Raw genomic sequence first — 15122 nt, 5'->3', positions numbered from 1 at the left:
CACTGCGCTGACGAACTTTCGGACCCCTTGCAACCCCGCGATCCTCTCCTTTGCGACGGACGATAGCTCTCGACGGATCAGCCTTCTGTTGTTGCGCGGCGTCAATTGAACGACGGCTCCTCTCTGCTGGGAACCCACCACCATCCTTCGCAGCGCTAGACCGCAATCATGGGCGATCGCGATAGGGATATCGAGGAGGGCAACGAGGCGCTTGATCCCGAGCTGCTCTACACCAAGGAGTACTGCATCGGTATGCGCGCTGCTTCCGTGCTTGGTGCGGCATGTTGCTAATACACTGGATTTGTCTAGGTGGAGGAAGCTTTGGCAAGGTCTACAAGGGGTAAGTACCGCCGAGTTCCCCTCCCCTCTCCAGCGAGAAGCATCAGAGGACTGACCATCACTCGTACAAACAGAGTCGACAAGCGCACCGGTCACGCCGTAGCCATCAAGATTATTGATATCGAGAGTGCCGAGGACGAAGTCGAAGACATTATCCAGGAAATCGCCATCCTGTCCGAACTGCAGTCCCCCTATGTTACGAAATACTACGGCTCGTATGCCAAGGGGGCGGAGCTATGGATTGTCATGGAGTTTTGTTCTGGCGGAAGCTGCGCAGACCTCATGAAGCCAGGTCTGATTGGCGAAGACTACATTGCCATCGTCATTCGCGAGCTGCTACTCGGTCTCGATTACTTGCACACGGATAAGAAGCTGCACCGCGATGTCAAAGGTACGTGGATCACTCTATAATGCGCACCATTTGCTATTTTCCTAGAGCTGACATGCGGATTCAGCTGCCAATGTACTACTCAGCTCCAACGGGCAGGTTAAACTCGCGGATTTTGGCGTTTCGGGGCAGCTCTCGGCTACCATGACGAAGAAGAATACTTTTGTCGGCACACCTTTCTGGATGGCCCCGGAGGTCATCAAGCAGTCAGGGTACGATCATAAAGCTGACGTCTGGTCGCTTGGTATCACGGCGCTGGAGCTTGCCAACGGCGAGCCACCGTATGCTGATATCCACCCCATGAAGGTGTTATTTCTAATCCCCAAGAACCCCCCACCACGGCTGGAAGGAAACTTTACAAAAGCATTCAAAGATTTCATCGAGGTGTGTTTGCAGAGGGACCCCAAAGACCGACCCACGGCCAAGGACCTGCTCAAGCATCCGTTTATACGTCGCGCAAAGAAGACGAGCTACCTGACCGAGCTTATCGAGCGCCACAGCCGGTGGGCTGCGACGCACAAGGGCGACGATGACGAGAGTGACCAAGGGGGTGAAGAATACTACGAGCGCCGGCAGGTCGACGAGGACATGTGGGATTTCGGCACAGTGAGGCTCGTAGGAGATCGTGGCGGCGTCGTTCCCCGTCCCGGACTTGGTGCCCTGGACGAGTCTGCCACCAACGCCAGAGCTGCGAGATCTACGGAAAGCATAGATGATTACGGAGAGCGTTCGAGAGACAGCAGTCCGACCAAGATTCGCGACTTTGGCCGAGACCTCGCCGTCGCCTCTGATACCCTCAAGGCGGCCAGTGCCAACACGGGGACCTCTCGACAGGCATCGCCGCAACGGAAACCAGTGCCGTCGGTTGCGCCTGCGCCCCAGTCGCCGGCCAAGGTGCCTCTTCCAATGTCACCTGAGAAGTTGCAAAGAGGAGGAGGAGGGGGTCCAGAGACACCGCGACCCGTCTCTCGATTGATTCCTCCTGCCGTCCCGGTCAGTCAATCTCCGGACTACGACCGAGAATTACAGGTTCAGTTGCAGAAGGACATGGGCTTGATGAGTCTAGGCCCTGTAATTCAGCCCGCCGACTTGCAACACCTCGATGATGCTACACCCCCGCGACCCCCTCTCCATGGGCCTCGGCCAAACAACAAGTTTGCACCGATTACTCTTCCAGAAATCCCACCATACCGCGGCAGCCCGCAGGCGCAACAAACGCCGGTCAGGATACCGAGCCAATCTCCGAATGGGCAACATCGCCAACCGTCTGGCCAGGCGGCGCCGCCTCCACCACCAAAGGCATACGCGCTGCCCTCAAAGACGCAGACACCTACTCCTGAACCCGCGGCTCCTTCATCCTTCCCCCCGCCAGCGCCGTCTAACCCCAACGGGGAGTTGGACGCCTTGAACGATGTCATTTTCCCCGCACTCGAGGAGGCGCTAAAGAGGAGACAAATTAGGCTGCAACAGGCATTCCGACCTCAACAGGGTTCGTCTAGCCTCGTGGCCATGAACCAGGTGACCCCAAAGCAACAACGAGCGGAGGCGGCTCACGAGAAGCTGCGAAAGCTCGTATATAAGCTCGCTCATGTGTGTAAAGAGATTGACCACTACGACAAGGCGGAGCCCGTGGGTATGGGCAGGGACGTTGGCACCTTCCTGGAGGGGCTGTTGGAGGAAATTCTCGTCAGGGTTGAACCCCTCGACGAGGAGGATGTTGCGGCGTGAACCGTCTGATGGTCCAGGCGGCTGTGTGTGAGGCGGAACGACAGACAGGGGTAATGCTTGGTGGGGCACCCGACGAGCACATGCTCGGATGCTCGCGAGTCGTCGCCGGCTGACCGGCGAGGTGGGATGGAAGATGGGAACGAGCTGCCCCGTTGATGACACGACAATACACGGGGTTCTGGAGGATATCTATCGCCCCAATGCGAAAACGAAGAGGCTTATTACGTACGATGCAAAGGGCCAAAGGAAGGGAAATCGGGGTTGATGGAATGCTGGAAACGACAATGACAAGACGACGGATATGACATGACGGATAGGACACATACACATACACATACACACACTTGGCCCGTTCCCCTTCTCGTCTTTTGACTCGGAACTGGGAAGTAAACACCGGGTGGCGGATCCAGGGTTTGAGGAATAGAGGATGGGATGGGCAGGGAAGGGGACGCAGGAGTGGTTCACAAGACGCCTTTTTCCTTTCTGTTTTTCCCTTTTCTACAGTTCCTCATGTATTATACCCAGCATTTACCAAGAATAGAGTGCGTGCTCTTTCTCTGAGACTACCGGGCCACCACACCCCCGGAGAAACCGATGCAAGGCTGAAGAGGGAGGCTTTGGTGCACTAAGCCGTATGGGGGGGTTAATTCTTTTCTGCCCAGTGGCAGTGGCTGTTCCCGTGTCTGGCTGGGTATGTCATGTATGGGTCTATCCGTATGGGAATCGTTAAATGTTGCCGAGAGTCAATACTTTACTGTAAGCGAGCGAGCCTTGGCTTTGCCGCTGCAGAGACAAGGCAAGGCCTAGGGAGAAAGTCTCGCTCTTTCTTGGGGCCTGCCCCGGCTCTCCTGAACATTCGTAGAGCGTTCGGCTGGGGGAGGGGGAGGAGAAAGGAAAGACTGGTGGATCGACCGTGGAGTTTATATGGTATACGGACGCCAAGGCGCCGTAGGTGTGTGGTGGTGTTGAACCATGACTCTATCTACGACGGACCCATGTCCGGCGCGGCTGAAGAGGATGGAGGGGCCTGGAGAAATGCTTGGCAGGCCGTACGAATCGATCGAATGGGGATAAAAAAGTGCGTGAGGGGGGAACGAGGAATATGAGTCTTTTGAGGTTTCCGATGGCGGGATTCTGGGTGTGATGTTTGACGTTGTCTGTGTGTCTTTGAAGGCCCGTGGAATCCTTGTTGGAGGGATGAATCCGGACCAAGGCAGCACGAAGTTTACAACAGGATCCATCGAGGTATGATCCTTCTGTACTCCGTACGGATGGATATCCGTAGCTTATGGAAGAAAAGCAGGTTCCTGCAGCCAGCTTCGGCCGGCCTTGTGTTGGCAACCTTGGAGGGACTCTCGAGTCTTGAGTCTTGAGTCTCGAGTTTCTTGGAGAGAAGGTCGCAGCGGCAGATAACCTGAAACCAGACGCGCGCGTGGGGCGGATGCTGCGGTGCTGGGCAGCCAGGAAACCCTGCGGCGAGTCATGGACCCTGAAAGAAAATGCCACAATTACAGATACACTCACTGGTGCGAGAGAGCGAAGAAGGTGGGAAAGCTGCTGAAGGTGTTGGAACGGCATTGACGATGGCTGGCCTTGCTGGGCAGAAACTAGGCCATGGACCTGGGTTGTTAGTACCCACAGATGGCGCTACGGCGTTACCCGTCGCTGACACCATGATCCCTACACTCTTTTCCCATTTCTTTCAAGTCTGACTGGTTCTGTTCCCAAGATGTACGGACAGACACAGGCAGACCGTGTCCTTCCGGGTCTTCTTCAGGCCAAGTCTGGGGGGGGGCCTCTTCTTGGGACGAGTCAATCGAGTCAATCGTCTGCGCCTCCACCCCGGTCTCTCCCTCAAAGTTGGGACGCTGGGCGCTGCAGGACAAGCAGTACGGCTGGGCTCTTGGAGGATGGGATCCACCATCTCTTGTATGTGTTCTGTACTCCGTATGGTCTCGTCTGGGTGCGGCTGCGGCTGCGGCTGGGCTGGCTTACCTACACATTATATAGTATCCGTGAAGAGTTGTTAAGTGGCATGGTAGCATGACCCCCCCGGGTCGGCGTGCTGCCGGCGAGATGTTCGTGGAGAACGGGACCTTTCTTTGCCCCCCTACTTCCCTCCTCCTGGGCAGCTTTTCTTCACGAGACCGATCCAAGAGGCGAACTCTGGATATGGGGCAGATGTGGTGGAGAGAGAGAGAGGAAGCACGGATCCAGACTGCCGTGGAGAGGAGTTTGGAATATGTGACTTCTCTTAAGGTCTGGCAGCGCCGCCCTTTTCTCGTTCGTTTGGAAGGAAGGTTTTCGGACTTTCTTTGCAACTTCTTCTCGCTCCTTTTTTGTTTGCTTCCTGCTTCCTGCTTCCTGCTTTTCTCCTCCCTCCTTTGAAGATGAGAACGTGTTGATTACGTTTTCTCTCCCTCTCCATCTCTACGAAACCCGAGCAGAAAGAACCAAACCCCCTTCCACTCATTTTTAGCTCGTTCTTCTTCTTGTTCAGCTACTACGCCTTCTCGTGGAGGTAATCTTAATCCTACGGGGGAGGATCAAGGAGCCTTCTACTTATCTTTGCCCTTCTCTGCTACTGGTCTGGTCCGTCTGGTCTTTCTGTCTTCTCGAAGTTGGTTCCTGTTTCGAAATCCCTTGGAAGAGAAAGAGCGAAGGTTGTCGCCTTACCTCAAACACGTTGGCACACCACCACCCATAGCCCAGCTATTACCTGGCAGAACATCTCATTACTCCTCCTCTCACATCGCCCACCCCACCCCTCTTCTACACATACCACCACCTCCATCTCATAATCACTCCCTCTACCTATCCTTCTCGCCGTCGGGCTTTCTCTTCCCTTTCCGACCTCCTTTCCCCGAACAAACATTCCAGCCTTTTGGGGGCCGGAGCCTCAGACTCGTCGTTCCTTTCGTCATCGAGCATCCCCGCCTTGTACGATCGATACGTTTGCGGCTCTTTTGAACGACTGTTTACGACTGTTTGGCAACAATAGAGGCTGGTTCTCTCGAATACACATCTTCTTGTCTTCGGCATCGATCTTGGTCGGGTTACCCTCTTCGGAATTGGTATTCGCTGGGCCAAGTGTATTTGGGAAAAACAGAATCCCCTGGCCTAGTCAACTCTCCCGGCCTCTCTTACCGGGCTCAGATTCATCTAAACGACATCAAACATGGAGACGACGACAACAAAGGTGGTGCTGCTCACGCTGCTCAGCAGCAGCGGCTTCGTAACATGCGCCCGGGCCGCGGCGAACCTGTGCTTCTTCCCCGGCGGCGTGCAGAGTCTGGACGTCCCGTGCGATCCCAAGGCCGAGGTCAGCATGTGCTGCGGGAGCGTGAATGCGTGTTTGAGCAACGGGTTGTGCAAGCTCGAGGATACGTCGAATAACACCGGTATTGCGTATGCGAGAGGGACGTGTTCGGATCCGACGTGGCAGAGTCCAATTTGCCCGCAGCATTGCGTGTTGAGTAAGTCTTTGACGAATCCTTTCCGAGGGCACAGGAGAATAGTTGGTCATGGGAGATCATGGACCGAGACTGGCGAACCTGAGATGGAGGGGTGTTTGGATTCAGGAAGGAACAGGAGTACTAACATGAGGACAACAGACCCCGACACAAGAAAGAACAACACGGCATACGACTTCAGATTCAACGGTGTCCAGGTATGGCAATGCGACAGCCAAGGCTTCGGCGTACCGGGCAAGTTCTGCTGCGAATCCGCCGCCGAGAAGACGAGATGCTGTTCCACGCCGCCCGCCATCTTCGGGCCCCTCATCGCCGCAACACCCGGCAATGCCGTCGCCGTGCAGACCCTTAACACGGGCGCCAAATCCACGCCCACGCCCTCGGGGTCGGGACGCGCCGGCGTCACGGGCGGAAGCAATTACCCCTCGCAGCAGACGCCTGAGATGACGGCCGTGCCGACGATGACGAGCAAGATCCCCGCCACGCCTGGCGGCGCGGAGGCCAGTCAGCCGACGGCGGATACGAATACCGGAAGCAGTGGAGATAGCGGGCAGAAGGGTATCGGGAACGTGGCTGTCGTGGGACTGGGTGTCGGCGCGAGTGTGGGTGGTGCGCTGCTCGTGGCGGTGGGCGTGATGTGGTACCTACGCAAGGAGAGGTCTCGCCAGGGACCCGTGGAGCTTGATGGGTCGAGTATCAATGGTGGGTACGGCGGCAGCAGCGGGGCGAGCGATCTTTCGAGGTCGAATACCGGACATACCGGGCGGATCGCGTATGGGGGGATGAATATTCACAATATGAACCAAAACGGGGGCACGGGGACGATTAGCTCCATGGGGACGGGAACGTATAACATGTCGGCGACGCCTGGGATGATGACTGTGAGGAAGGCGAGCAGTGAGTGGGATGGGAGTCCCGGCGGGTTGGGCGGGAATTATCAGATGGCGGAGATTGATGGCAAGGAAGCGATTGTGGTGGCGGAGCCGCAGGGGAGGAAGAAGAGTCTGTATGAGCTGCCGTAGCCCGGTGGTCTCTGGAAATGGCGACGATGTTGAAGATGGAGGTTTGGCACGAGGCAAACCATACTGAGATGGCATTTGTATAAAAAAAGAAGAATAGGGACGGGATGGTGTATGGTGGTGTGTGATACCTTGACACTTTTTGATAGCGGGGTGGTTTCTTTTCTTACTCCCCCTTTTCTTTCAAGTTTATGGCTCATGAGAAATCAAATTTTATGAACTTTAGACGCCATTCCTTGTGAATGTTTTCCGCCTTTGTGACAAACAGGTGACAATTTGAAACTATCTACTCAGTCAAGACTTGATCTGACGTGACTTAAGCTTATCCCTCATCTATCTGTGATCTACAAGTCTGGCGGTTGGGTTGAGAAAACAAGAGCTCGGACGGGGAACAACGATGCTAGCGTGGGAAACAACGATGATGGGCACTAGGGCCTATTAGTTGACAGCAAACATCACGACATCTTCACCATCATGAAGCAGTACGAGGTCAGCAGACACGTAGAAGACGCTAACGAGGTATGGTGGTACGGAGAAGAAGGGAAGGGTGCTACCAGCACTCCGGAACCTGTCACGGTCGGAAGCGCATCCGAACGGATCAGCGACCACCCAAAAGGTATTGTGTTTTGTCGTGAAAGGCCCGCCAGAGACTGGAAGGGGGGAAGAGAGGGAAGAACGTGGTTTACCGGCCTTCTCGATTCGGCCACCAACACGTGCAGCGCCCTACGGCCTTGCTGGTGGGTGGTACTGTAAGTGGATGTCGACCCCCAAGGAGTGCAGGGGCACACTTGAGGGCTGAGGGGCTTGAGGGGATCGGGGACGTCTCCAGCCGTTGCTTCATGGTAGGGTAATGATCGGCAGGGGAGCGCTCTGCGGCTCTCTCGTCGTGCTTCGATGTGACGTTGGAAGGGGGAAGAGCCGAAGAGGGACGGATACAGTGCGGCTGGCCTTGGATCCCACGCGTAGTGTTGGTTAGGTTTTCTGCAAGGTCAGAGAATCGTTCAACCGTCTTTCCTTCGTCTTCGTTGCCTTGGCCGCTACTCCGCGAATCTGACGCGGGGAAGGCAAGGAAGGACTGCCTTGGTCTTGTCTTCTTACCAGACCCGGATACGTCGATCATTCGCCATCTTCCATGCTGGGAGCGGGTAAATGATCGAGAGGAAATGCGGAGCAGCGAAAAGAGGGAGCATGGAAGATTTTGATGTCATAGCAGTGGCGCGCATTATAGATCAGAGGCCTTGTTGCTCGTACAAGACAGAGTCTGGGATGGTTTCCTGGAGGGTGTTTGTTGTGTGTGGGTGGGCGGAATAGACGCAGGGACCTCGATGAGACTCGAGAGAGTGATCGAGGAGGGGATTCCGTTGCCGACGGCCCTGTCTGCGCTATGTGAGGGACCGGACAGGCGTACAGGGGGTTAGAGGGCATAGAGTTTGCCGCGACGTCTCATGAGGTATGATTGTCGATGGCATAAGAGCGATGGAGTCGGATTTGTGCGGCACATTTGTTGCCTTTCTGATTGGTGTGTCTGTTGCAGGCTCAGTGTACACAGTTTGATTTGGTCGCGTTGGCGAATACTGGAGAAGGCGTTGGTGATGTTGGAATAACAATATCTGGCTGGCTTGTCTACCATCTTGATCTACTTTAAACCAGTAGGTTCACTGGGCTTGGAGATACATGGAGAAGCTGTTGGAAGTTTGACTTGGCGCGTCTCTCTTGACATTTTTTGGAGTTCGGGTGGTGCCTTGCGGTGAAGGTGTGAAAGGGGACGAGGGACGAGACGAGTGGCAAAGTGTATATTAACCAGACACACGCTCGTCAATGTAACTTTTGAACAGAACCAGATATCCGAAGAATTCGGCACCAACGATGGTCGCATTCAGTATCCAGCCACACATCACACGCATCACATAGTCCGAAGAAATCGGACTCGGAAAGAGAACGAAAAAGAATTTGCATTGATGATCGGATTCTTTCGGTTCGACACAAGACGCCATAGTAGACGGTTGAGTATAGGTTATATGGAACATTGTATGATACGGATCTGCGAGCCTATGAATAAAAGCCGCAAATGCGAGGACCTTGAGGGTGAAGTACACTGGAAAAGGCACTCGTCAGCCAGGGGAAGCCGGGCGAGAACGGAGTGCGGGAGGACTGCGCCCCCTAGACAATGAACATCCCCGGCCCCGTCGACACCGGGGTCAACCCACCACTGCACCGGGGCTTTGAAAAGAAAGCGGAGATGCGGTTCTGTCATCGGCTCGTGTAGCTAGTAAGCAGAAGCGTGTGCCCGCGACGGACGACTGACTGCCGGAACATCGCTTACTTGGGAACATAAATTGCCGATGACTGCTGGTGCGTCTGTGTCGTGTTTCCACTGCGGCGGGCGCAGGATGGGAAGTTTGGGGGCTGATCTTAAGTTTCTTGCTTCAGACGTTATAGGGGCCGCCCACATACTATGACGCTGATGTGCACGGCGGTAAACGGGGGCCCTTTTGGGGAATTACGTGCTGATTGGGATTTTCTGCAAGTTTGTCTCTTGCCCGTGCCTGTGCGAGTCTGGAGAGTGTGTCGCTTCTGGGGGCCGTTTCGAGGAAAGATGGGATGATGCGCTATTCTTGTCGATCGGTCGCTTCGAGAATGTTGGGGAATCTGGGGCGGCACGATATTGGGCTTTGTGATCTGCTGCACCAAATGCTTATCTTGCTGATCGGTCATTAGTGGGTGATCATGGTCCTTCTGCTCGGTATCGCTGCCGGTAAATCCTCCATTGCAGTTATATCTGCGCTTGATCGACGTGATGTTGGATGAAGTATTTTACCCTCTCGAGAGGTATAGTAACCGGTGGCCACCGTACCATGAAAGTCTGTGAGAACTTTCACCTGGATGATCATGTTGGTAAATGGCTTGATTGAGAGGAAATTTGGCCGAGATGAATAATTTAACTTCTTAACTTTCATTTAGGTGAGATGTCGAGATGCAGCTATGAAGGTTCTCCATGTAGAGTATTAATAGCAGTGAGAGTCAAGATGAAGTGCGCAGCAGTTATAGCAGGTGTGGCAGTACCACCCCGTGGGTAACATGTGAATCAGACACTTCGAACGCGAGACTGCGTATCCTATACGCATAATTGTGATCCGGGTCAAGGTTCTCGATAGAGATTATCTGCCCACAATACAGGTTGTTTGAAGTTCAACAGATCGCGAGGGGGAGCGTGGATGCCGCGGGGAGGCAAAAACTCCCCAAACACGAATGAACCCCTCGATGAACCGCCCCCAACAATACGCATGAAATTATTGAAGAGTGCCATCGCGTTCCTAAAGTCTAAAGTTTCCTTACAAGGCCAGAAGTGTCGAGTCGCCGATGAGCCTTACTAAGTCATCTAGGGATTTGCCTGTATACCTCTGGAAGAACCGTGATATAATGACACCATTTAATGTCCCGTATTCGGTAGGACACATTTTGCACCATTTCCCTACAGCGAAGATTCAACTTTGACACACACAGCACTATGCCTGATAGAAAATTACCAGATAATCACACAAAGATTCCAACGGCATACGAGAAATAGAGGATTCATTGCTGTAAAGACAAATAAAAACTTCCTCCAATCCATCACTTCGATCTCTCAAATCCGCACCCGGATGAACATGCTAGGCCTAAGATGATGAGCATACACAGACCGGGTCGTTAGAAGCCACGCTGCCAATGTAGACCACCTCCACAGCCGCAAAGGCAGCCGTTGCCGCGAAGATCTCAGCCTTCTTTGCCCCAGTAAGTAGTGCAAACAGGACTGAGAAAATCATGGTAAGGACAATGACAAGTCCTATTCTATGCAACATGTCCTGTACGAAGTACAAGGCCAGGATTGCAAGAGTTGGCAGTGCAGCGGACAGAGTTGCAAGAATGATGTCACTAAAGCGTGAGATCTTTTCCTCGTTGTAAGCACGCGTATCGTCCGGCCTAAGTTTTCCACTGGACTTCCCGGTATGGATGTTAGTTTGGATGCTTCGGAGACTACACGACGGGAAGGTTTGTGTAAAATGGATGCCAACCGTGCTATGTTGTCCGATCACTCTGTGATACAGGTTGACAACTTTGCCGTTCATGAATTTAGTGAACCTGTCCGTCCCGACTGCTGGCCCCCCAATATTGAAGGTATCGTCTTGATTGGCCCGATTCCAAGTCATTGCTTCTATGCCTGTCATGTCAAGAAACCCATTTCCCCCTTTCGGCTTGCGCAGCCATGTTGCAAGAAACTCCCACTCGTCGTCAGATGGCCGAGGCAACTTTTGTAAAGAAGAAGCATGCTGAACTGCCTGATCTGGACTCGGGCTTAAGATGATATCATGCAAGGGAATGAAGAAGTCTTACGGTATTCGTCTAGCCTCTTCCCAATTTCGAGCAGAAGCTCGTACTGAATTGAGTCTGGATCTTCTGTGTATTGCTTCATCACCCGGAAACTGGATCCATATTCCCGTCGTATGGGATTTGTAGAGTTTCTGTCTTCATCTCTTGTATCTTCGAGCTGTTGTTCAAGATCTTGGAGTTCAGACTGAAGACGAAGGAGATTCATCATGGTGAGATGGTTGAATTTTCGAAATATTGCCACTTCGGGTGATCTGGCGAAGAGGCCGGCTAGATTGCTGTATCCTCTCTCAGGGAGACTTTCTGGCCTTTGAAAGGTGCTCCCGGCCGGAGAGGCCTCGATTTGGTTCGAATCCATTTGCAACGAACGTGCTACATGCGCGATGCAATCGATCTCAGGCTCGTGAGACTTGGCAATAAATTTGATGGAACGGTCGCTGATTTGACACGATCAAGGATATGATGAATAACTATCAATTCAGTTGAGCGAGCTTCTCAAAACTCCGCAGTTCAGCCGTGTCCAAGTGGAATCAGGCTGCTTCTGACTGCATATCACGAACTATTACGGGCGTAAGTGCTAATATCACTGTCACGTCATGCGGCATAGCCCCAACAAATGGATGGTCATGTGACTTGTCAGCATGAGCGATCTTATGCGATGATTTTAAGCCGATTTAAATCCCAGCCTGATTCTGTTCCAAGCAAAGCCATTCTCATCGTGAGCGCAACTTGCAAGATCTCCTTGTGTCATTCTTTTACCTCTCAATATGGCAGAACCCTTGGGTATGGCCGCGTCGGTCTATGGCATTATCTTGTCTCTTTCTAAAGCTCAGAATGCTTTGCGAACAGCATTAAGCCGCTCTTCCGAGAACGTGAGCGCCCAGAAGAGTCTACGGCGATTGGCTGCCTCGATGACGATGCTCAGGGTCATGTATCTAGACCTTGATCCGGACGATCTCTCTTATCGCATAGGGGATGAGCCAGCCACTCATATATTCAGACTGATTAGCGACATTCGCCTGGCCGAACTAGACAAAAGTCTTACTTATCCAAGTGACAACAAACTATGGAAAAGGTATTCCAATCACGTGGAAGAATTGACTGAAACGCTCCAAACGGCAATGCAGCGACTCAGGGACATTGAACAAACGTCGGTTGAAACTCCGGCTGAGGAAATTTAAGAAGTGACTAACCGTTATAGCTCCATGTTGCGGCGTATTGAGAGAATTGTTGTCAGATCTGAACAACTCCATCTGGAACGGGATGCGGAGTGCAACAAAACACAACAAGCGGTGGCAGAGATCGGCCAAGCTCTATCGCTATTCAAGTTACATGTGGTAACGGATGGGAGAGCATCGGAAAATTCTATACAGCAGGCGTTGGCCGAAATCGGCGAAAAATTGTCGAAAATCAGCAGCTCATTATTTGTGGACGGAGATACTTCAGATCGAACGATTGAAGAGCTTCGCACGGCACTACAATCAGCCATAGGCAGATTCCAAGGGTGTGACCGGAACCGAGTCGTTTTCCCATTCGTCATACCAAAGCAAGGGGCCAATGATGTCATAGCCAGAGTCATACTCGACACCGGCGCCCAGGACAATTGGATCAATACGAGAATACTAGAAAGAGCGAACGTGACATATGATGAGGTTGAAGGGGCGGGAAATTACGTTGGGGCAGGAGGATCGCACTTCACACCTCTTGGCCAGGCCCAACTGACATGGTATTCTGAGAATCAAGCACTCAGCAAAGTCTCGTGCTTTCTGGTACACAGCGATCTTCCATGTGATGTTATCCTTGGCAGCAAGTACATTTTGGCAAGTATGGATGACGTTCTGGAGCCGGTCCTACCTATAAGGAACACCCACTTGACCAAAGGTGAGTCTTCTTCCGCACCATAATGGCCTACCTTATAACTGAAAACATCTGATAGAGGATTATGTTAATCTTCAGCGGGCTGGAAGGGAGAATGGTGTCAAGAATGAAAGAATCATTGCCCTCCAGAGAGAGCAAAACAAAGCTGAAAGGGAAAAGAGAAGAGCCCAAAAAGCTGAATATCAAATGTCAACAGCAAGGCCTTCGGCACCGTACACGGAGGCAGCAAGCACTCATTCTTGGACCCCCGATGCCTTGTCCAGACGCCAAAGCACGCTGTCTTCGAGGCAGTTTTCGCCCCTGAACAGTAGTCACTCAAGAAGGCCACAATCTGTTCCTTCCACGATGACGTTCCAATCATCTACAGCTCAGGAATATGCAGTGGATTCTTCATTGGACGGTCTTTCTCCGACGGTATCTTCAAACACCGCTATACCTGAAGTAGCAGGGGCACGTGAACAAAATGGGTGAATCGAGAGTCTGGGAATTTCGTTAAACCTATCTTCCGCCTCAAGAAGGCGTAATGATACGTTTCATTATTTTTTTCTGTGCAGTTTTCTCGTGATTGAGACCTTTCCGAAGTGAGCGGCCTGCCTCGCACCTCTGTACAAGACAGATCAGTTGCTGAGCAAGACCGGACGGAAAAGGCGGAGGAAATGAGAGACCCCGTTGCCAGGTTGTATTATCTACTCGCCCGTCTCCCGATTGTTTCGCTCAGAGCAGTGTCTCTACATTTGAAGTTGGGCAAACGTGAAGGCATAATGGCAATCGGGCCTTTCGAGGTCCAAACGTTGATAACTTTTACTCAACCACGGGACTAGGACTTGTCCAAGAGGTGCGAGAGTGATCTGCATTATCCGTATCAGGCCATAATACCAAGCATAGACTCTCAAAGTTATCTTTGCTATACGAAGAGATCGTGAGATCATAAATTCCCTGCTCATACAATTGCTGAGCGCGCCCTGCGTCGACCTGATATCGGCCCGTCGCATTGACTACAAGCAATGCCGGAATGGGAATTCTTGGAGAATTCCTTGGCGAAAGGTTGACACTCAGAGCAGACATGTCAACTTCATGTTGCGTTCTACTACGGAGAATGCCATGGGCAGCTGTAGAGAGAATGATTGTCGTCCGAGCTATGCGCTAGAGTGGCCGTGTACCGTGTTTACCTACAACCGTGTGCTTATCAGCAAAGTTTGGACCGACGGTTGCCAGGACGCCATCGGATGGTTCAGCGCCCGGTTAACGGCATACGAAGAATTAGCAAATATAGGTTCGGTATGCTGAGATTGTTTCTCGTCAATATTTGCAAGGAGCAGAAGTTGAGGCAAGAATACGGTAGCATAGAATTAAGCTCAGAGGGTATGATGAGAGTATACTTTGAGACCAAAAGAACAGGCTAACTGCCATACCGAGGCAATCTGCAAGCGTCAGCGACTCTTCGAATCATTCTTTGTGCGGGGGGACGAGTAAGTTGGCAACCACAGTACGCTTGGCGCCATGTTGTGGCGCTTTGGTGAAGCTAAGGTGGCATCCCGCGGGCTTCCATTGAAGACCCTAAACAAAGCCAGCCTACATTATGGACTGGGATAGACTTCAACGGTGTCTTGGGTGGGATGTATGATGGCTAAGAATGCTCGGACAATTTCACTCGAGCGTTCGACTTTGGGACGGATTACACGGGAGGAACTTGGGTCTTGCGCTAGACACCCTGCGATTCCTATTGCAGTAATCCTAGCAGCACTACCGAACTCTAAGATCAGCAAGACATACAATAGCACCGAGAATTGGGCATTTCCATTCGTTCCCCCACCTGAGAGATCGACAAAGAATCCCCCAGAGCTAGCTGATCGTCAAGTTCTCCAGCTCCCCCCAGAGAGCTTGCTCACAACACCTTGCCTAAATCCGCTCAACACGTCGTTAGGTGCAGTG

The 15122-nt window shown here is 52.6% G+C and overlaps 5 protein-coding genes across 5 annotated transcripts; 4 read left to right on the top strand and 1 right to left on the bottom strand.

Annotated features, from left to right (window-relative positions):
• Positions 1-168: 168 nt before the first annotated feature.
• On the top strand, positions 169-2455 carry CCOS01_15621 (uncharacterized protein; the record flags this gene model as incomplete). The annotated part of the gene is made up of 4 exons (XM_060463759.1): positions 169-250; positions 310-340; positions 414-730; positions 795-2455. 4 exons carry the CDS (start codon positions 169-171, stop codon positions 2453-2455), a joined length of 2091 nt encoding a protein of 696 aa, XP_060305514.1.
• Positions 2456-5633: 3178 nt separating this feature from the next.
• On the top strand, positions 5634-6950 carry CCOS01_15620 (uncharacterized protein; the record flags this gene model as incomplete). Its single annotated transcript, XM_060463758.1, has 2 exons — positions 5634-5931; positions 6070-6950. The coding sequence occupies 2 exons, from the start codon at positions 5634-5636 to the stop codon at positions 6948-6950; spliced, it is 1179 nt and encodes a 392-aa protein (XP_060305513.1).
• A 3653-nt stretch (positions 6951-10603) lies between these two features.
• Positions 10604-11523, bottom strand: CCOS01_15619 (uncharacterized protein; the record flags this gene model as incomplete). The annotated part of the gene is made up of 2 exons (XM_060463757.1): positions 10604-11268; positions 11319-11523. The coding sequence occupies 2 exons, from the start codon at positions 11521-11523 to the stop codon at positions 10604-10606; spliced, it is 870 nt and encodes a 289-aa protein (XP_060305512.1).
• A 574-nt stretch (positions 11524-12097) lies between these two features.
• Positions 12098-13216, top strand: CCOS01_15618 (uncharacterized protein; the record flags this gene model as incomplete). The annotated part of the gene is made up of 2 exons (XM_060463756.1): positions 12098-12462; positions 12514-13216. 2 exons carry the CDS (start codon positions 12098-12100, stop codon positions 13214-13216), a joined length of 1068 nt encoding a protein of 355 aa, XP_060305511.1.
• A 901-nt stretch (positions 13217-14117) lies between these two features.
• Positions 14118-14477, top strand: CCOS01_15617 (uncharacterized protein; the record flags this gene model as incomplete). The annotated part of the gene is made up of 1 exon (XM_060463755.1): positions 14118-14477. A coding segment is annotated over one exon (360 nt), but the record flags the coding sequence as incomplete, so codon positions are not given.
• Positions 14478-15122: the final 645 nt, after the last annotated feature.

The sequence above is a fragment of the Colletotrichum costaricense genome (genome assembly GCF_030867565.1).
Source record: "Colletotrichum costaricense strain IMI 309622 chromosome Unknown Scaffold_25.1, whole genome shotgun sequence".
Lineage (NCBI taxonomy): Eukaryota > Fungi > Ascomycota > Sordariomycetes > Glomerellales > Glomerellaceae > Colletotrichum > Colletotrichum costaricense.
This window is presented reverse-complemented; position numbering and strand designations above follow the sequence as displayed.